We start from the raw sequence: 20,182 nt of genomic DNA, 5'->3' as shown, positions 1-20,182 counted from the left end.
AGAAGCCTCCCTCATCTGCGGAAGGGGACCTGGCTCAGCTGTTGATAGCAGCTTTGCTTGTTAATTGAAAGAAATCGATGAAGGCCACCAATACAGGAAACTATTAAATGACCACAAAGGATCCCTACCCTGGAGGGTTCTAGAAAAAGACACGGGGGCTCATTTTGATGTAAAGCCATCAAAAGGGCTTTGGACTTAGGACTGATGGCAAGAGCAGGTTGCAGAGAGAGCTCCTCCAGACCCCTGTTCAGATGTCACCTTCCTAGAACACGATGTGTCAAGGGCATCCCCACCTCAACTCTCCTCCTCACCCCCTCAGCTGGTCACCGCTGACGCACCACACCAGTGTGTAACCAGGTTCGCTTATTAATGTCTGTCTCCTCACGTTAGAATACAGACCCATGAGGATCCCTGGGTGGCTCAGAGGTTTGGCACCTGCCTTTGGCCCAGGACACGATCCTGGAGCTCTGGGATCGAGTCCCACGTCGGGCTCCTGGCATGCAGCCTGCCTCTCCCTCTGCCTGTGTCCCTGCCTTTCTCTCTCTATGTCTATCATAAATGGATAAACTTTAAAAAAAATGATATTAAAAAAAAAGAATACGGACCCATGAAGGCAGGAGTGTGGGTTCTTTGTGTTCACTGCTGTGTTTGTTGAGTGACTGAATGAACATGCACCATGTGATCTGATCAATGTAAAAAACACGCATAAAGGGCACCTGGGTGGCTCAGTGGTTGAGTGTCTGCCTTTGGCTCAGGTTGTGATCCCAGGGTCCTGGAATCAAGTCCTGCATCGGGCTCCCTGCATGGGGCCTGCTTCTTCTTCTGCCTGTGTCTCTGCCTGTCTGTGTATCTCTCATGAATAAATAAATAAAATCTTAAAAAATAAAAAAAGATGCATAAAGCAGTACTACAACACGTGTAACAATGCAGCCGAGAAAATACTTCCTGGTAAAGGACAAAGGGGGCCAAGAGCAGAAGCAGGGGTGAGGAGTAATGAAAGTAAAGCACATTTGCTTCTACTGTTTTCATCGTCACATGGAAAACACAGGTGTGTGATTCTTAAGGAGTAACGAGTAGCACTTACCGAGATGTAACATGCTGCAGGTCTGTTGGGATCATCCTACCTGAATTAACCCGTGCATTTCTCACCATAGCCTACATGGTATATGCTCTTACTCTTACCAGCACCTAAGGAAACTGAGGCACACAGAGGCTGAGGAATGAGACCACACAGCTAGTAGGCGGTAAAGCAGGATTCAAACCCTGGGCCATCTGGCTTCCAAATCCATTCTCTGAACTAGGGCCCGTGGGCCAAGACCTGCCTGACCTGCCTGCCAAGGGTTTTTGTTGAAACTTTGAGCTTAGGAATGGTTTTTACATTTTTTAACTAGTTGAAAAAAAAAAAAAAAAAAAAAGAACAGCTTTCGTGACAGGTGAAAAAATGACATGAAATTTACAATTTAGCGGGGCCTCCAGTTTTAGCAGCACAGACATGGCCATTCATTTCCATGGTGGCTGCTTTCCCATACAGAGACTGTGAGCAGTAGTTGCAACAGAGACATCCGGCTGCAGAGCCTCACATTTCCTAGCTGACCCTCTACAGACAAGGTTTGTTGGTGCTTAGTGTGAACCACCATCTACTCATTATTAATCTTGTTTCTGGGGGGAAAAGTGACAGAGCAGGCAAAAAATACAAAGGCTTGAGGTCTAGCTGCGAGTGCATTGCTTGTTAGTTTTGTGATCTGTTTCCCCATCTGTGAAATGGGCACAGCGTCTACTTCCCAGAGTTGTCGTGAAGGTCCGTTGAGCAAACATATGACAATAATAAGAGCCAGTGTTCATTGTGGGTTTTCTCAGTGTCGGGCTCCTTGCCAAGTGCTTTCTTCACTCGTCAGATGCTCGCACCACCATCTGAAGAAGGGACTGTTTGTTACCAGGCCCATTTTTTAGATGCAGAGATCGAGGTGCAGAAAGCTGAGTGGTTGGCCCACAGATAGCCGGTGGAAAAGCTGGGGTGCAAACCCAGAGTTTCCGACTCCAGAGCCCTCAGTCTCATGAAATATGATTGCTCCTTAAAGCGATGAGAATCTCTCTTGAACATGAACTGCTGTAGAAGCCCCCACGGGTGCAGGATCAGTGTGATGATTCAGAATAAAAGTTAGACCTGCTGCCTGGGAAGCCAGCGGCTCAGAAAAGGAGACCCTCTTGTTACAGAGTGACTTCCAAGGGAAGAGAATATCAAGAGTGGGCTCGAGGGCTGCCCCCCTCCCTGCCCTCAAACCAGGTCTCAGGAGCGAAGCCATCGTTCTCAAGGCACAGCCCTAAAGCAGCTCATGTGGGCTTCCCAAGCAGAAAATTTAACTAGTCCTGGGAGCCAGGAGACTCCATGTTGGGGAGATGCCCTGAGAGATTTGGGGTGAGCTGGCTTATCAGACAAGAGGTAGAACCACCAGCTTCCATGGGGCAGAAGTGTGAGGATCTCCCAGGAGGCACCCATGGGACACGTCTCTCCAGGCACCCAGGTCCAGGCAAGAAGAGGAGCTACCCATCATGTCAGCCATGGTCCCGTCTCTTGTCCTTACAGGCTCTGTCCCTACCCCCAGCAGCCAGAGGTAATTCTGAGTGAGTGAAAACCTCCTGGCCCTCCCCGGTCCCCTGCCTTGTTACTGCTAATGAGAATGCTTGTCCATACCCTGCTCAGGACTCTGATCACCATGGGGACATGGACCTGTGACCACAATCCGAGCCCTTAACAGGAAGCCGGGTGCCCTGGGAACAGGCACCCAACAAGTATTTGTTAAGTGAGCACATAAATGAGAAATGGTGGCAAAGGCCAAGCCTGAAGAGCGAGGCAGGGCATGAGACAGGCCAGGCTGTCCTGTCGCCAAGCTCCCCAGGAGCGGCCCCACACCCACATGCTTCTTCAGCTAAATAACTAGTTGGAGAAGAGATGCTTTTGCCCAGAGCCGCAGATTAGCAATCCCCACAGATGCTCTGGGTTCTTCTTGGTTGGTTTGTTTGGTTTTTTCTTTTTAAGATTTTATTTATTTATTTGACAGAACAAAGCAGGGAGAGAGTCATGCAGAGAAAGGGAGAAGCAGGCTCCCAGCTGAGCAGGGATCAGGGATGGATCCCAGGACTCCAGGATCATGACCCAAGCTGAAAGCAGACGCTTAACCGACTGAGCCACCCAGGCACCCCCCCCCTTCTTGGTTTACTGATCACAGTCAGTTGGAGGTCACGACGGAGAGGGAAGGCGGGACACAGCTGTGGCTGCTCAGCTCCAGTTAGGGGGGAAGTCCCCAGAACCTGGCATCGCCACTCACCTGCATAGGCGTGGTCGGGGGTTCACCAGGGGAAAGTCTAGCACCTCACCTAGGGAGTGGGAATAGGCCTGGCGTAGGGCTGAAGGGGGCAGAGAGGTGAGTTCCTCATTATCTATTAGCTGATCTCCAGGTTCTAGAAAATTCACCTTTTAGCCTGCTTGTTCCCCTCCACTCTCACCAGTGCTTCCTGTTAACAACGCACTTCCCTGACTCCTTCATGGCTGACCCCAGGCACCCAGCTCAACTTGTCCAGAACTGGACTTAGCACTCCTGCCTTCACCCTGACTCCTCTTTCTCCCAGAACCCCATCTCTGTAGCCTTCACCCAAACCAGAAACCAGGTGGCAGGGCGCAAGGGGGGTGGGGGTGGGGGTGACCACCCCTCTTCCCCCATGTGCAGCCAGTGCACACATCCTATCGAATCTGCTCCCACATGACAATGCCACTCCACCACCCTGGCCGCGGCCCCCTCACCCCCACTCTGATGCCTGGACCTGACTCGAGTGCCGTGGCCAGAGAGACAGCATGTCCCCATTGGTCAGCCTGGGGCTCACTGCCCGCCCCTGGAGTAAGGGCAGGGTCCCAATCCACATGGATGGTTGGGGGGAGTGGGTGTGCAGCATGCCACATGTCACAGCAGACGCCCCGTTGCGACCAGCGGAGGTTGGCAAAGGCTATGCCAGCGTAGGAGTGGCTTTGAGGAGGACCCAGAAGGGTGGGTGGCTCTCAGATATGCGGAAAACGTGCCACACCACCAAGACAGCCAGTGCTAGCTGACTTCTCAAGAGCTGGCGACGTGCAGCATACCCTGTCGAGAGCTTCACATCTCGTAGCACTTGAAACCCTCCTGCCAGCCTTGAGAGGCAGGCACGGTAATCACGCCACACACGCTTCTGAACACGTGATAGCACCGGCTAGAGGAGCCCCCGAGTCACCCTCCGGGGTCCCCTGCCTGGCCTGCCCCCTCCCAGGGAGCTAGCCAGTCCCCTGCCGATTGCCACGGATGCCTTCATTCTGTTATTCCACATGCAGATCCCTCGAACAAGGTGTGCCGTCCGGTGTGGTTCTCGCCTGTATCTAAATGGCGTGTCATGCGTGTCCTCCTACAGCCTGCTTTCCTCACTCGGGGTCAGGTCTGCGAGGTTTGTCCATGTGCAGGGGACAAACCTCGCAGGTTTGTTCTTTTTGGATACTGTATCATTGCATCGTATGTCTTCCCTGCAAGTGGCTGTTTACGGTGGCTTTTTTAAAAAGCATCTTTAATCACAGCCAAGCAAGCATATAGTTCCAAAGCCAGGCAGTGAAGATGGGTTTATTCCAGAGGGCGGGAGGCCTCCGCCCCGTTCCCCACCGGCGGGGGGCAGCAGGTGTTCTGGGCTCTCAGTCACTTCCACAGTTGTCTCTGTCATTTTAAGAACCTTCCCTGCCCCCTTCAGGTCATGCTTCACAAGGGCAGCAGAAGCTCTTTGAGTCAAGTGACATGTAATGGTTTTTTATGTAATAGGTTCTGCAGAACCCCCATATAAAACCTTGTTTTTAACACTGCCCAAAATTAGTCATAAAAAGTATTCCAGGAAAATAATACAGAGTAGCAAGTGATTTTCTCCCCTTCTCTCCCTTTATCCCAGACCCCAGCTAGCACTCTGATATCTGTCCTTCCAGATTCTTCCTTGGTGCTCAAAAGCATATGAAGTTAGGGGTTTGGCTTCTCCTCTCCACCCTGCCTCCCGCCCTCCCTCCCTCCCCACAGAAAGACGGGACCTTCCTGGTTTGAAAGGAGCTCGCTCTTTCCCATAGCAGCATAACCTCGGTACAACTTCCCACCTCAGCAACTACAGATCTGCTTCCCAGTAATGTCTGCACAGCACTGCGTAGTTTGAAAGCAGCGTAAATTCATTAATCACGTTCCTATTGCTGGTCACCGTGATACATTTTTGCTTTGTAAAAAACTGCAGGCCTGCCTGGGTGGTTCAGTTGGTGAAGCGTCTGCCTTCAGCTCAGGGCATGATCTCAGGTCCTCAGATCAAGTCCCTCATTGGGCTCCTTGCTCAGCGGGGAGCCTGCTTCTCCCTCTCCCTCCACCTGCTGCTCCCCCTGCTTGTGCATGAGCTTGCTTGCACTCACACGCTCTCTCTCTCTCGCTCTCTCAAATAAATAAATAAGGTATTTTAAAAAGAAAATCCTAAACACCACTGCAGTGGCCATCCTCGTGCATCTGGTACAGTGCACAGGTGTCCCTGAAGGTGTCTTAGAAGCACGGGCACGCCTGTCGTCCTGTTGTACCTGTCATGCAGTTCACTTCAGGGTAGAAGCTGTAGCCACTTCTTGACTTTTTCTTCTCTAAAATAATATCACATTTTGGAAGGGATCATTTTGGACAGAGCTGCTTCCCACGGAGCAGAAGGTAGATTTCAGGAACTCCTTACCTTCTCGAGAGATTAGCAACGAAAAGCTTTTAGCAAGTTCAAGAAGAGTTTAGGCAGATCTCAGCTTCTTAGCTGAGCTTTTAAAGCCTTCAACTTCCGTTGATTCCTTTTCCCCCAGCTCCTCCCTCACCTGCCCGTTGTCTAAGCGGGTCTCACCTTTCCGACATCCCCTGCTTGCACCTGTTTGTGCTGTTACTTCCCGCTGACATCCCTCAAACACACACATGCTCCTTTCCTGCCTCAGAGTCCCTGCATTTGTCCTTTCCTCTGCCTGGAACGCTTCCTCTAGACCAGTGATTCTCAGTCCTGGCTGCACACTGGAACCCCTGGGAGCTTTTAAAAAGCCCAATGCCAGGCGCCTGGTGGCAGATGGTTAAGCTGAAGGCAGCTCAGGTCATGATCCCAGGGTCCTGGAATCGAGCCCCATGTCGGGCTCCCTGCTCAGCAAGGAGCCTGCTTCTCCCTCTCCTTCTGCTGCTCCCTCCTGCCCATGTGCGTGCCCTCTCTCTCTCTCTCTCTCTCTCAAACAAATGAATAAAATCTTTAAAAGAATAAAATTAAATTTAAAAAATGAAAAGCCCAGTGCCTGGGGAAGGCCACACACCAATTAAACCAGCATCTCTGGGAGAGTAGGCTCACACATGAGCAAAGCTCCCCCAAGGAATTTTAGCAGGCAGCTGAGGGTGGACTCCATTGATAAAGATCTTCCTGTGCCCGGCTCCTCATCACTCAGGACTCAGCCCAAATGTCACCTCCTCAAAGAGGCCCTCCCTGACTGCCCCAGCCTAAGTATGTCCCGGCTCCTTTGTCACAGTTTACTTCCTTCATCTGTCACACATGGTCACTATCTGAATTCTGTGTTCACATGTCCGGCTGCCCTTGTCCCCGGCGCAGCACTCTGGGAATATAGGGCTGTCACCACCCTGTTCGAAGGTATTTCTGGAGCCTTGGGAAGCCTTCAAGTTTAGGAACCAAGACTCAGGAGGCCTGGCTGTGACACTTACCAGCTGTGTGACAATAGGCAATTCACTTAACTTCCCTATGCCTTAATCTCTTGTTCTGGAAAACAAAAATTCTCATCACACCTACTTTCTCCAGTCATATAAGAATTAAATGAACTGATATAAGTAGACACAGAACTGTTCCTGGCATAGCATAAGCACTCAAAAGTGTGAACTAAGATTATTTTAGTATCTGTGATGAATGAATGACAAATTGCATCTTTTCCCCGATCCTCCCTAACTCCCTCTGCTTATTTTTCTCCATTAGCACCATTCGACATTCCATGTTTTCCTTCCTCTTTTATTGCCGATCGGCTCCAGGAGGGCAGGGATGGTCTGTCTGAGTCACTGCTGTGCCCCAGCTCCTCACAAGTTCTCCTGTCTCTCCCCGACCCCCCAGGACTACCTGACGGACCTCATCACCAATGACAGCGTGAGCTTCTTCCGCACGTCCAAGAAGATGTACCCACACAGGCCAGTCCTGATGGTCATCAGCCATGCGGCCCCCCACGGCCCGGAAGACTCCGCCCCCCAGTACTCAGGCCTCTTCCCCAACGCATCTCAGCACATGTAAGCTTGGGCACCCGGCCCGCAGAGCCGCTGGGTGGCATGAAGGTGGGAGGGGCAGGCTTCAGGTTGGTAATGACAGTGACAAAGTTGTACCTTCTCTCTAATCCTCCTGGTTCAAAGAACCCAGAAACATATTGCTCCCCTGTGGGGACACTGGACACATATCCAACCAGCCTGGCTAACAGACCAAAGCAGGTGGCAAATGTTGTCAAGTCAGGACCCTTTTGTCCTCCAACACCCCTGGAGGTCTGTGCCTTGAACTGCATCGCAGTATAATGGTTTCCTTTGTAATCCTGTATGTTTCATGTGATGGACTTTAAATCTTTTTTTTGAGAAGGGGTCGATAGCTTCATCAGGCTACAATCTATTCAGCAGCCTTTCCTGAGCTCTTGACCGTCCGGCAGGCTCCAAGCTGAGTCCTTACATTGCACCAAATCCCTAAATATTCACAACGACCCTCGAGGTGTATTTATCCATTCCTGCATAACAAATCATCCTGACATTGAGCCGCTAAAGACACAAATGTGTATTATGTCACAGGGTGTGTGAGTCAGGAACCTGGGAGTGGCCGGTCTGGAAGGTTCTAGCTCAGCGGTTCTAATCCAGGTGTCAGCTGGGGCTGCAGCCACCTGCTGCCAGCCCGGGGTTCACTCAACACGGCGGCTCCTCGACCAGCCAGCCTCTCCATAGTGTTGCTTGAGTGTCCTCACCACATGGCAACCAGCTGGCTTCCTCCAGAGCAAATGATCTAAGATAGAGGAGTGGATTGGGGGCCCGGGGTCAACACACAGAGGTTGAGATGGAGTCTTCCGTGACCTAATCTAAAAGTGACACGCCATTGTGGTGCTGTATCCTATTGGTCACACAGACCAGTGCTGCCAGTGTGGGAGGGGCTACACAGGGTGTGATTCGCGGGAAGTGGGGGCCCTCGAGAGCTATTGTGGAGGCTGCCTACCACACCTGCTATTCCCATTTCACAGATGAGGAGACTGAGGCACAGAGAGGCGAGGCAACTTGCAGCTGGTACACAGCAGAGCCAGATTCAAACCCTGCCCCTAGCTGCACCTCCCATCTCTCTGCCCACCCCTCCCATCCTCCTCCTCCAGCTGGCTAGTCAGTCTTTCTGGAAAGTTCTCTTTCTCTCTGCCTCTAGCCACCTCCCGCTTCACAGTGATACACGGCAGCCCTTGCTGTGACATTGGGGCGACAAGGACAGGGCAATTTGGAATCCGCCTGAATGTTCTGGGTGTTTAATTTTCATCATAATCAGACCGCGTTGCCCTCCTCATTCCTGTGCTGTAATTACTTTCTGACAGCGCCCAGAGTGGCTCCGAGAGGACGAGGCGGTGCGCTAACCTCCTGATCCCCTGGTCTTCGGGGCGGAGATTGGGCAGGTGGTGAGCCACATTCCAGGGGCTGCAGTGCCCCCCTTGCTCCCCAGCCCTGCCTCTCTGCAGCACCAGCCACCCCCAAGGGTGGGGGGGAGGAGGCATGTGCCCGGCTCCGTCCCCCCCCCAGGGGGGGTGGGGGTGGAAGGCAGGTCTGCTTTGCTTCTGCAGCTTCTCCTTTAAAAGAAGCACTGGCATCCCTCCTCCCCAGCAGCCCTAGAGTTTCATGATGAGATTGTTTGACATTGCCTGCTCATTTATTTTCCCTTTGAAATGAAAATTATAGAAATTGAACATGAGTAACGCCTGCTATTACTTACCCAGAGAACCCCCCGTCGCCTTATTAGGGGTGTGTTTGGAAGGCTCTCCTATCTCTGGGGTATAATCATTTCCAAAACAAAACCAAAAACCAGAAACTTCTGCAGCTGGGATATTTAATTATGACAGGCAAGGGGGGGTGAGGAGGGGACAGGGCCCTGCTGGTGGGTCAGAGTTCCAGATCCTTCTATTCGGAGGCTCCTGTCAGACTGCCACCCAGTCAAACCTGGTGTCCTGTCCTTGACGTGGGCCTCGTGGGCTCTCACAGATGCTGCTCGATGCAGCATGGCCCCGGTCCACCTACCCAGGGCCCCCACCCACTCCCTGCTCTGCTCCACGCACACGAGGATGCAAACAGACACACGCAGACTCACACAAATGTACACACGTATACAAAGATACAAAGAAATATACACGTAGATACACAGACACACGCAGAGGTACAGAAATGCACACACAGACTACCCAGAAACAGACACAAGGATACGAACAGATACACAAATACACACATAAACACAAACACAGACACGGACATACGATTACACGGACACACGAAGACACAGACACACATATGCAGGCATACAAACAGAGATAGACACCCAGACACACAGATGCACAAACATGCAGACACGTAGTTACACAAACACGCAGACGTACACACAGAAGCAGACAGACAAACACACCCTGACCCCCACTGGCCCCCAGAGCTCCCTTCGAGGTGTGGCATCCTGTGGTGGGTTCACGGTGGGTGTCAGGTTGCCTGGGCTCCAGATGCACAGGGAGGGGCTGGGGGACAAGATCCTCCTCCCACTGCCCCCCGCAGAGCAGAGGGGGTGCTCGGCTTCGCCTTAGGGGCCCTGTTGTGAACACACCAGACATTCCTCAGATTCTTGAGGAGGTGAGGCTTTCCCCTCTTTGTTTGGCAAGCGGCTGGGTTCTTGTGAAAATGTGGCCTCCTCCCCAGAGAGCCTGGCCTCAAGCAGGTGACAGGCAAGCAGGCAGTGGCCTTCGAGCTTGCCCCCCCACCCCCCAACCCTGCTCCCGAAGAGGGCTCAGGGACAGGGCTTGGAAATCACTCCTCTGCAGGCTCCTGACAAACCCACCCCTCGCTGTTCTGGAGGACAGACACCAGCCTAATAGAATCTAATAGATTCAGAGATGATTGCTCAAAATTACATCCTGGAATCTGGCCCCTTGGGCCTCCGGGAACAATTTTCCAAACAGCTCTGAGGACTGTGTCTGCCCCTGCCCCCAGCAGACCCCAGTTCCTGGGGCGGGGGCGGGGGGTGGGAGGGTTGTTCCTCCGAATGTTCTACATGGGGGTCAGACCCTAAGCCGGCCCACAGGAGAGTGAGGCCTTGCTCCTGATCAAAGGAGGCTGGGGGCCGGGCTGGATTTAGCAGCCGGAGACCAGCCAGGGACTCAAAGCAAAGCCCAGAAGGAATCTCAAGGCTTGTGAGTCAGCCCGTAGCAACGGGTCCCCATAACCTTCAGGCCGCCCAGAGCTGCCGCCTGAAGGCTGCTGACCTTCCTGACCTTCCTGACCTTCCTGACCTCCCTGACCTCCCCCAACACTCTGGTATTCTCATGAATACCAGAGAGGCCGGGGCGGTCCTAGCAGGGCAGGCGAGGCTTGAGGGAGCTCCGCGCCCTCCCTGCAAGGCCTGTGCGCCCACTCGCCCACCCCCCCACCCGGGCCCCCTTCCTGGCCATTTTGAAAAGCCTTCTGTCTTGAGGCAGTGGAAACTCAACCTTTATTTTCAGCCTTGCCTGGGGAGGGGGTGAGATCTGACGGGAACCAGAGTAGCGCGAAGGATCCCCCGTTTTGTGGGGGACCCCACCCAGGACGCCCCACACGTCGGTGGGGTGTGGGGGAGCTCAGATCCTGGGGCCTGGCATGAGCTGAGCCGCACAGAGGGGCTCTGGGTTTGGGACAGGGTACTGGATGACCGGAATGCCCTGGAAACTTCCACAACCGTGAACCAGATTCACCTGTGTGTTTCGGCTGCTCCAGGCTCCAGCAGGAGTGACTTGGCCAAAGTTAGGGCCAAGCACTGATGGGTGGGAGGGTCTCCTCCCTGGGGGACTGGGAGGCAGCGGCCTGGAGTTCAGACCCCAGCTCGGCTGTGGTGGGATCCTGCCCTGGGGCAGGGAAGGTGGCACCTGCTCCCAGGCCGAGTGTTAAGGAGATGGTAGGAGGCCGCCCTTCGAGCTGGCCCAGCACGTGGTACGAGGCCGCTGCTCCATGGAAGCCGGAGGTTCTGGTGATTTGTTCGGGGTGATGCGTCACCGCAGCAGTCCGCAGGGCAGAGGTTGCGGGGTCCCCGGCTCCAACGCCCGCGTGCTGAGACCGTGGGCAGGTCCCCGAACATCTCTGACCTTCTGTTTCCTCCTCCGCAAACAGGTGATGAGAGCAAATGGGAAGAGTATTTGTGACAGGTGTTCAGCGCCGTCCTCACGCTTTCGGCCCCACATCCGTGACTAGTGTTGACCTGATGGTTTAGCCAACGTCCTTTTTCTTTCTTTTTTTTTTTTTTTTAAACCAAAATCTATTACAGAAGGAAACTCTGCAGTCGTGCCCTAACCACAATAACTCTCTTGCCCGAGGGACCCTGCAAATCAGCATTGGGCTCGGGAATTGGAGGGCGGGCCGTGCCGGGCAGGCTCTCCCCCTGAGCCTGTCCTCTCCTTGGAGCAGAGCCAGTTCTGGGGAGGTGCTAGGGACCCCCCCAGGGCTGGGCAGGCAGGCTGGCAGAGCCCAAGTCAGAGGCATTGACCTCACTGAGTAGCTTGGGGTCACGTAAGGCGGGGTGACCCCCGGTCCTCCCACAGGCGCACCGCGTGCTGCAGAAATGCCGATGTAAGGGGTAGCAGAGCCCCTGATGGGCCACCACGGGGCAGGAGGATGCTCCCCCGAGACATGAAGGCCTAGGCCTGGGACCTGGGGGACTGGGGGGATGGGGACCTGGAGGGCTGGGAACTTGGGAGGCTAGGGAGCTGGGGGGCTGGGGACTGGGGAGCTGGGGACCTGGGGGCCTGGGGAGCTGGGGGGATGGGGACCTGGAGGGCTGGGAACCTGGAAGGCTAGGGGGCTGGGGACCAGGGAGCTGGAGACCTGAGGGGCTGGGGACCTGGAGGGCTAGTAACCTGGAAGGCTGGGGACTTGGGGGGCTGGGGACCTGGGAGGCTGGGGGGCTGGGGACCTGGGGGGCTGGGGAACTGGGGGGCTGGGAACCTGGGGGGATGGGGACCTGGGAGGTTGGGGGGATGGGGGGCTAGAAACCTGGGGGGCTAAGGAGCTAGGGACCTGGGAGGATGGGGACCTGGAGACTTGGGGAGCTGGGAGGCTGGGAAACGGGGGCGCTGGGGACCTAGGGGGCTGGGAACCTGGGAGGCTGGGGACTTGGGGGGCTGGGACCAGGGGACCTGGGAAACTGGGGGGCTGGGGACCTAGGGGGCTGGGGACCTATGGGGCTGGGGACTTGGGGGCTAGGCGGCTGGGGATCTGGGGGGCTGGGGGCCTGGGGACCTGGGGGGCTAGGGACCTGGAAGGCTGGGAAACTGGGGGGCTAGGAACCTGGGGACTTGGGAACCTGGAAAGCTGGGGACCTGGGGGCCTGGGGACCTCGGAGGCTGGGAACCTGGGGACCTGGGAGGCTGGGAACTTGGGGACCTGGGGGGCTGGGGAGCTGGGAGGCTGGGGACCTGGGGACTTAGGGACCTGGGGGGCTGGGGACCTGGGGCCTGCAGGTGAGCCCACACCTGGCCTGACTTGGGCACGTGTTTGCCCACAGCACACCAAGCTACAACTACGCGCCCAACCCCGACAAGCACTGGATCATGCGCTACACGGGGCCCATGAAGCCCATCCACATGGAGTTCACCAACATGCTGCAGCGGAAGCGTCTGCAGACCCTCATGTCGGTGGACGACTCCATGGAGACGGTAGGCCACCACCACCCCCCGACGCTCCAAGCCCTCCCCACCCTCACCCGGTTCAGAGTGTCATCAGCAGCAGAGGAAGGGAGACGGAGGCAGGATGAGCAAGCAGTGTGACGGCCCAGGGAAGTGGCCGTGAGCGGTCCTGACAAGGCCTCTGCCTTCGTGACACCTCCCTGCCAGGTCTGTTCTGTTTGGAACGGCAGCCACGTGGGGCTTCTCACATTTTTTAGCAGCTTTGAGATAAATTCACATACTATATTATTCACTCAACATGTGCTGTTCGGTGGTTTGAATATACTGGCAGAGCTGTGTGGTCACCACAGTCAACTTTAGAACATGATCATCACCCCAGAAAGGAGCCCCAAGGCCCTTAGCCATCACCCCCCGGGCTGCCTCACCCTTCTTAGGCAGCCACCAGCCTGCTTGGTGTCTCTGTGCACCTGCCTCTTCTGAACACTTCCAATCAGTGGATTCACACATTACAAGGTCTTTTGGGTCTGAGGTCTTGCACTCAGCATCACATTTTCAGGATTCATCCATGTGGTAGCACGCATCTTCCTTTTCATGGCTGAACAGTATTCCATCGTATGGTTATATAAATTTTTTTAGGGATGCCTGGGTGGCTCAGCAGTTGAGCATCTGCCTTTGGCTCAAGGCATGATCCCAGGGTCCTGGGATCGAGTCCCACATCGGGCTCCCTGCAGGGAGCCTGTTTCTCCCTCTGCCTGTGTCTCTGCCTGTCTCTCTGTGTCTCTCATGAATAAATAGACAAATAAATCTTTAAAAAATTTTTTTTTATTTATCCATGGCTATTTAATTTTTTTTTTTTTTTTAAGTAGCCTTCACATCCAGCGTGGAACCCAGTATGGGGCTTGAACTCACAACGGTGAGATCAAGACCTGAGCCAAGATCAAGAGTCGGGCACCTAACCAGTTGAGCCACCCAGACACACCATGGCTGTTTAAATTTAATTAAAATCCATACAGTTTAAAATTCAGTGCCTTGGGCGCAATAGCCGCATGCAAGTGTTCAGTAGCCACATGCGACTGGTGGCTGCCATATGGGACAGCACAGATACAGACATTGCCAGCACCACAGAAAGTTCTGTCAGACGGCACTGTTGTAGATCACCAATGCCTGCCCCAGGCCGCAGTCCACCTTCAGCCATTCATTCATTCATTCATTCGTTCATTCAGCAGCATTGGCTGCATGCCAGTGCCATGGGATGCAGCAGGCAGCAAGGTGAAGGAGCCCCCACCCTCCTGGAGCCCCAGCCCTCCAAGAGCCCCCATTCTAACTCAGGGGAAGATGAGCCACAAACATGCATAAGAGATAGAAGAAGAGAAGCACTGTGAAGAAGGGGGGCAGGAAGCAACAGGCGGTGGGGAGGCTGCAGTTATAAATGCATCCGTCAGAGGGGCCCCCTTGAGCAGTGGGGTGCAGTGGAAATCCAGAGCCAGGGAGGGACCCGGGAGCACGCGCTCCTCCTCTCCCTCGGGGAGGCCAGGCCAGCAGGACTCACGGTGCCCACTGCCCTTCCCTGTGCCCTCACCGCCCCGCCTGCATTTCAGATCTACAACATGCTGGTTGAGACGGGCGAGCTGGACAACACCTACATTGTCTACACCGCCGACCACGGCTACCACATCGGTCAGTTCGGCCTAGTGAAGGGCAAGTCCATGCCATACGAGTTTGACATCAGGGTCCCATTCTACGTGAGGGGCCCCAACGTGGAGGCTGGCTCACTGTAAGTGCATCACCCCCTCCCAGGGCCCCACATTTCCAGGGAGGCCTGGAGGCTCCAACCCATCGGCTTCCTGGATGGGCGAGAAGCAGGTGGTTCAACCGGGTAGCCCCAAGCCACTCCTTGGGTGGCACATGATTTGGGCAGGTGCACCTCGGTGCCAAGTGAAACAGCGATGGTGTCACCTGGGGTGGGTGCTGACACATTGTCTACCCCTCTGCTGGGGAAGGAGAGACCAGGGGCTGTTAGCATCCGTGAAAACAGATTGTTTGTGGCGAGGCAGTGTGCCAGGGAGTCAGGGAGCTGGGCTACGTGTGCGTCGCCACCAGCGCGTGGGAATGCCGCCTTGGTTCATGTCTGGCCGGGGTGATCCATGGGACGGCTGTCAGGAGGAACCCTGCCACTCAGTCGGGGGGTGTCCACCAAGGTCAGGGGGGCCAGCTCCGGCCACAGCGCAGAGGGAAGCAGTCTGCCTCTCATCCTCCTTCCAGGACACTGTGGGCCCTCAACCAGCATCGTCCTTGGGCCAACCTTTGAGATGCCATGTTCTGGCCCCAAAAATGCCACATCTAGGGCAAGGAGAGGATAGAAAGGCAGGTGATCGTAGGCACGGCTTCCTCAGATCCCCGTAGTATGGAGACCAACTCAAATGGTTTTCTGAAAGGCAGATAAATTGCTATTAAGACACTTCTGTGGCCTGACTTCCATCCCTTGGAAGGAATGCTTGGGGGCAGTTCTAGAAGGCGGCTTGTGTGGGTTCAAGGCTAGGCCCGTTGCTCCCCGCTGCCCGCCTCAACAAATCCCTCCCTGTCGCTGGATCTCAGGCTCCCGTGTCAGGAGAGCTACGATATGAGGCATGCTTATCCAGCTGTTCTTCAGCCCGGGTCTGCCGCGTAAGTCATGTGAGCACCCCAACAACCCCGCGGGGTAGGCACTGCTGTGACCCCGTTTAGTGGGGCGCACAGAGCTGAGGCTGCCCGAGCTCACGTGCTGTGGCCGGGAAGGAGCTGGGAGCTTAACCCAGGCAGCCTCTGCTCCTGCCGCTCTGCAACCCTGAGCCTTCCCTGTAAATGGAAAGAATGAATTTGACCCACTAAAGACTCTACAGGCATTGACCTTATGGGTTTGGTCAGCCTCAGAGTCTCTGATCTGGTTCAGAAGACCCCAAACCACACCCCACATGGACAAGAGAAAGAAAGTGCTAATGGCAGGCTTGGGGCTGAAGGCTAGGATGCCTTTGGTTGCAAAAACAGAAGCCAGATAAGGTCTCCCTTCCCCACACCCAATAAAAAAGAGATGAAAGGAATATGGGAACTAAAGTAACTGGAAAGTCCAAGGCTAGTTGGCTTCAGGCATGGCTGAATCCAGCAGTCCCACAATCACATCAGGAAGCTTTCATTTTCCATCTCTGAGCCCAGCTTCGTCTGAATCGGCATCGTTCGCAGGCAGGCTTTTCTCTCATGGTGGTAGACTCCCCGTGACTCGCAGCCATCGGTTTAGGAAACCAAGGAGTGGTTCCAACAAGGCTTGAGGCTGACTCTCACCAGCCTGGCTTGGGTCACGTGTCCATCCCTGAACCAATCATGGTAGCCGGGGCGATAGAAAACCTTGAGTGACCAGACCAAGTACATCAGATAGTGGAATCTGGGTGGAGCAGGGTGCTGTGCCCTCCAGGCAGGGCCTGGATGCTGGGGGTGCCTCCCACCTAGTCTTGAGGAGCAGGACCGCTGGACACCCTCAAGCCAACTCATCTGCTGGTTGCCAACATTCCCCTCGGTGCCTGCTTACCCAGCAGTCTTCTCCAGCTCCCTCCACCTGACAGATTAAGTTGTCACGCCCTCGGGCACCTCCTCCAGGCGGCCTCACCCCCTGCAGCCCTCCCAGCACACCTGGCTACCTGTCCAGTGTCCACAAGGTGCTGGGCTGGGGGGAGGAGGAGGAGACAACTGAAATCCTAAAACCCAGGCCTGCCTCTCAACTCCAGGGAATAGGGTGGGGGACACCAAGCCACCTGGATGGGGAGTGCGGCCACGTGGCTATCATTCATTCAACAGGGGCCAACCCCTGCATTGAGCACCTCCCTCGGGGCACCTGCCACCACACTGGGAACACCTGCAGGTGGAAACAGGAGACAGGAGAAGTGACAGACGCATGGTAGAGATAAATAACAGAATTTGCTAGGCTAACCCTTCCTGAGCAGCCCCAGTGTATTCTAAGTGTAAAAGTGCTGGGAATACAGAAGTGAGCAAGACAGACGGAAGCGTCTGCTTTCCGATTAGATTCTAAACAGGCAACAGACAATAAACCAGGCATATGAGTAAAATATAGAGTAAATGGGGGTGATGAGGCCTCAGGGCAGCGGCAGGAGCCGGGAAGGGCCTCGTGATAGTAATCTATGCTGCGTAACAAAGCGTTACAAAGTGAGCAAGTAAACAACACACTGTGGTATCTCACAGTTTCCCTGGCTCAGCAGTCGGCCCAGCTCAGCGTGGTCCTCTGCTCAGGCTGCAGGCAGGACTCGGCAGGGCTGGAGGCTGGGCCGGGGAAGGTCGTTCAGGTGCCAGCAGAGGACCTGACGTCACAGCGCCTGCCTCCCAGAATATTCACCACGCATCCTCCTAGGGGTCTGGTGAACTAGGGCAGCCTGCATCTTCACGGCCAACCGAGGGGAAAGGAGACAAAGGGACAGCTGGCAAGATGAAGTTGTGTAGCATGTAACGTCCCCACCGTGTGGCGTCTCATCACCTTTATTGGATCCTGTTGGCTTGGCCCACTCACCCCTTGGGGGTGAAGGGGTGGCGCACACAAAGGTGTGCAGGCTGGAGGGCACGGGTCGTGGGGCCCCTCGGAGGCTGTCACGGGCTTCTGTGGTAACTGTTGAACAAAGAACTCAGGGTGGGGGAGAAAGTTACTCTGGCATCTGGAGGAAGAATGTTCCAGCAGAGGGAACAGCGAGGACCAAGGCCCTGAGGCCTGGCCAAGAAGAGCAATGGGCCAGGGTTTGCATCAGAGGTTCAGAGACAGGTGTGCGGGCAGGTCCAAGGTCTAGAGTGGCTCTTAAAGGTGGGAGTCCTGTGTTCGGGTAGTGGGAGGCAGGGAGGACGTCCCCAGCAGAAGCAGCGGCCAGGTGGAGGCCTGTTAATCCTGGTACCTGTGGTATGTGTGGAGGGCACAGGGGGTGCAGGGTGGAGAGGCCTGGGGGTTCCACTGAGTTGGGGCTGCAGATGGGAGCCTTGAGTCCTGGGGTGCTGGAGAGGGACAAGATCACAGCTTCCCCACCTTCAGGGCGTGGGCCCCCGGCCACTTCCATCCCTCCGGCCACCCTTCTCCCAAGCGAGGCTTGGGCACCACTGCCCGGGTGGCCCAGTCCTCTCGTCCCCCTCTCCCCCAGGAATCCCCACATCGTCCTCAACATCGACCTGGCCCCCACCATCCTGGACATCGCCGGTCTAGACATCCCCTCGGATATGGATGGGAAGTCCATCCTCAAGCTGCTGGATACAGAACGGCCTGTGAATCGGTGAGGAGGGGAGCGGGGCTGGTGCGGGGGGGTAGGGGTGCCCGGCTCCCCGCACTTCGTGGGTCTGAGAGGGGCGCATCACCAAGAGTCAGGAGCTGGGGCTCTGGGGTCCCCGATCCCGCCGACTTACCTGCCACGGGAAAGAAGGATGTTCTCTCCCTAAGGTTCCATCCTCCCCTCCGGGTTACGGCCAGGGCGACCCGTTGACGACCCTCTCGGGCTACAACCCTGTAAAACTTCATAACAGCAGGCGTGAACGCTCATTAGCCATTTCCTTGCTCTGAGGACTTCACGGAGGATTTACCATTTTGATCATCACAGTGACCAAAGCGGGGGGGGGGCATTGCTATGATCCCATTTTACCAAAGCAAACGCTCCCAGAGATGTGGAGCGCCTGGCTGGCCGCCTCAGCGAGTGTGGGGCCCACTCTGGGCATTTGGTCGGGGCGGGGGGGGGGGCTGCGCGCCCCTCACTGCGCCGTTGGGCTTTAATGCCAGCTGGTGTCCCCGGCACAGACCTAGGCGTCCTGGCAGCAGAAGGGGGCCCGGCCCGGTCATGGGAACAGCAACTAGACGGTGGGAAGGTGAGCGCCGTGGGGCCTGGCGTGGCAGCAGCGCCACCTGGGGGCCGCTCTGTGAGTGCCCGCCGCGCCAGCCGCCCCGACTGGGGCCTCACCTGCCCTCCCCGCCTGCAGCGCTGGCACCTCCCATCCACATCTGGCCGCCCTGCAGGGGGGACCCCTCTCTGGGGCCTCCTCCGTTTGACTAGGGGGTTTTCTGAGCTGTGCGGGCGTAAAGCAGCGCATTTGGGGCAGCAGGGGCGCTGGGTGGGGAGCCAGGACACCTGGGAGTCGGGTGCAGGGTGGAAGCTTCCGCTGGCAGCCTGAGCCCCTGCCTGGGAAACAGCAGTAGAGTGAGATCCTATGAAACGCACACTCTGATTGCACGAGTCCAACCGCAAAGGATCAAAGAGGATACCCTCCCCCCCCCCCCCCACAAAACCCAAAAACCTTTGACCCTGCCCATTTCCGCCCCATGTGCCTTCAGACCTGCATCTCCAGGGAGGATGCAGCTCTGCTCAGTGTGGGGCTGTGAGCTTCTGGAGCCCTCCCGGCACCCCGCTGGGCCCCCTCACCCCGACGGCCCCCAGAGCCCTGGGTCTGTGCCGATCGTGGACCCAGGCACCTCCCTGCTTCTTGGGAGTGGGGGGAGGCGTGAGGCCCCCACATTGATGAGAAGGTGGACATGTGCTTCCCTCCCAGGTTTCACTTGAAAAAGAAGATGAGGGTCTGGCGGGACTCCTTCCTGGTGGAGAGAGGGTGAGTGCCGGGTCCTGGGGCCCACTGCCCCTCCCAGGAAGCTCCCTGCAGCCCCACCTGTGCCCGTGGGGTGGGAGAGTTAGTGTCCGCAGCCCCCTGGACACCTTCCTGGAAGGAAGCCCGTTCACCCTTCCCGTGGTTGATGCAGAACTTGCGTCTGGAGACCACATGTCCCTCCAGACGTGTTGTCCCGCCTCCACCAGGCCTGAAAAGTTCTCTAATTTCTTCCCGACTCCTGCCGTCTGGGAGGTTTCTTATAAAGTTCCCACATTGTAAGCCTCTGAACAACCAGGAGGTGTGGCCAGGCCGGACTCCTGTCCTCCGTGATGACAGCGCCCCCGGGGGGAGGGTGCGCGTGGGGTACCCCGCTTGTGGGGGGGTCACACTCCTCCTCCTCTGGAGCGTGGAGGCCAGCTGCACGTCCCACTGTCTGCCCCGCAGCAAACTGCTCCACAAGAGGGACAATGACAAGGTGGACGCTCAAGAGGAGAACTTCCTGCCCAAATACCAGCGCGTGAAAGACCTGTGTCAGCGCGCCGAGTACCAGACGGCCTGTGAGCAGCTGGGCCAGGTGAGGCGGCGGGCCGCTGCGGGGCCTCCTGTCCTCCCTTCCATCTCAGGGCTGTCCCT

The 20,182-nt window shown here is 56.1% G+C and overlaps 1 protein-coding gene across 9 annotated transcripts in view; it reads left to right on the top strand.

The window, feature by feature from the left end:
* SULF2 (sulfatase 2) overlaps positions 1–20,182 on the top strand; it is a 118,674-nt gene that overhangs the window by 83,455 nt on the left and 15,037 nt on the right. For all 9 annotated transcript variants that reach the window (XM_077873494.1, XM_077873493.1, XM_077873492.1 and 6 more), the window contains 6 exons: positions 7,153–7,322; positions 12,823–12,973; positions 14,542–14,717; positions 18,106–18,234; positions 19,496–19,552; positions 19,994–20,123. In XM_077873494.1, coding sequence (XP_077729620.1) covers positions 7,153–7,322; positions 12,823–12,973; positions 14,542–14,717; positions 18,106–18,234; positions 19,496–19,552; positions 19,994–20,123 — 813 coding nt within the window. The remainder of the gene's footprint in view (positions 1–7,152; positions 7,323–12,822; positions 12,974–14,541; positions 14,718–18,105; positions 18,235–19,495; positions 19,553–19,993; positions 20,124–20,182) is intronic.

Source organism: Canis aureus, chromosome 26 (assembly GCF_053574225.1).
Source record: "Canis aureus isolate CA01 chromosome 26, VMU_Caureus_v.1.0, whole genome shotgun sequence".
Lineage (NCBI taxonomy): Eukaryota > Metazoa > Chordata > Mammalia > Carnivora > Canidae > Canis > Canis aureus.
The sequence above is the reverse complement of the archived record's forward strand: the minus strand, read 5'-3'. Positions and strand labels throughout refer to the sequence as shown.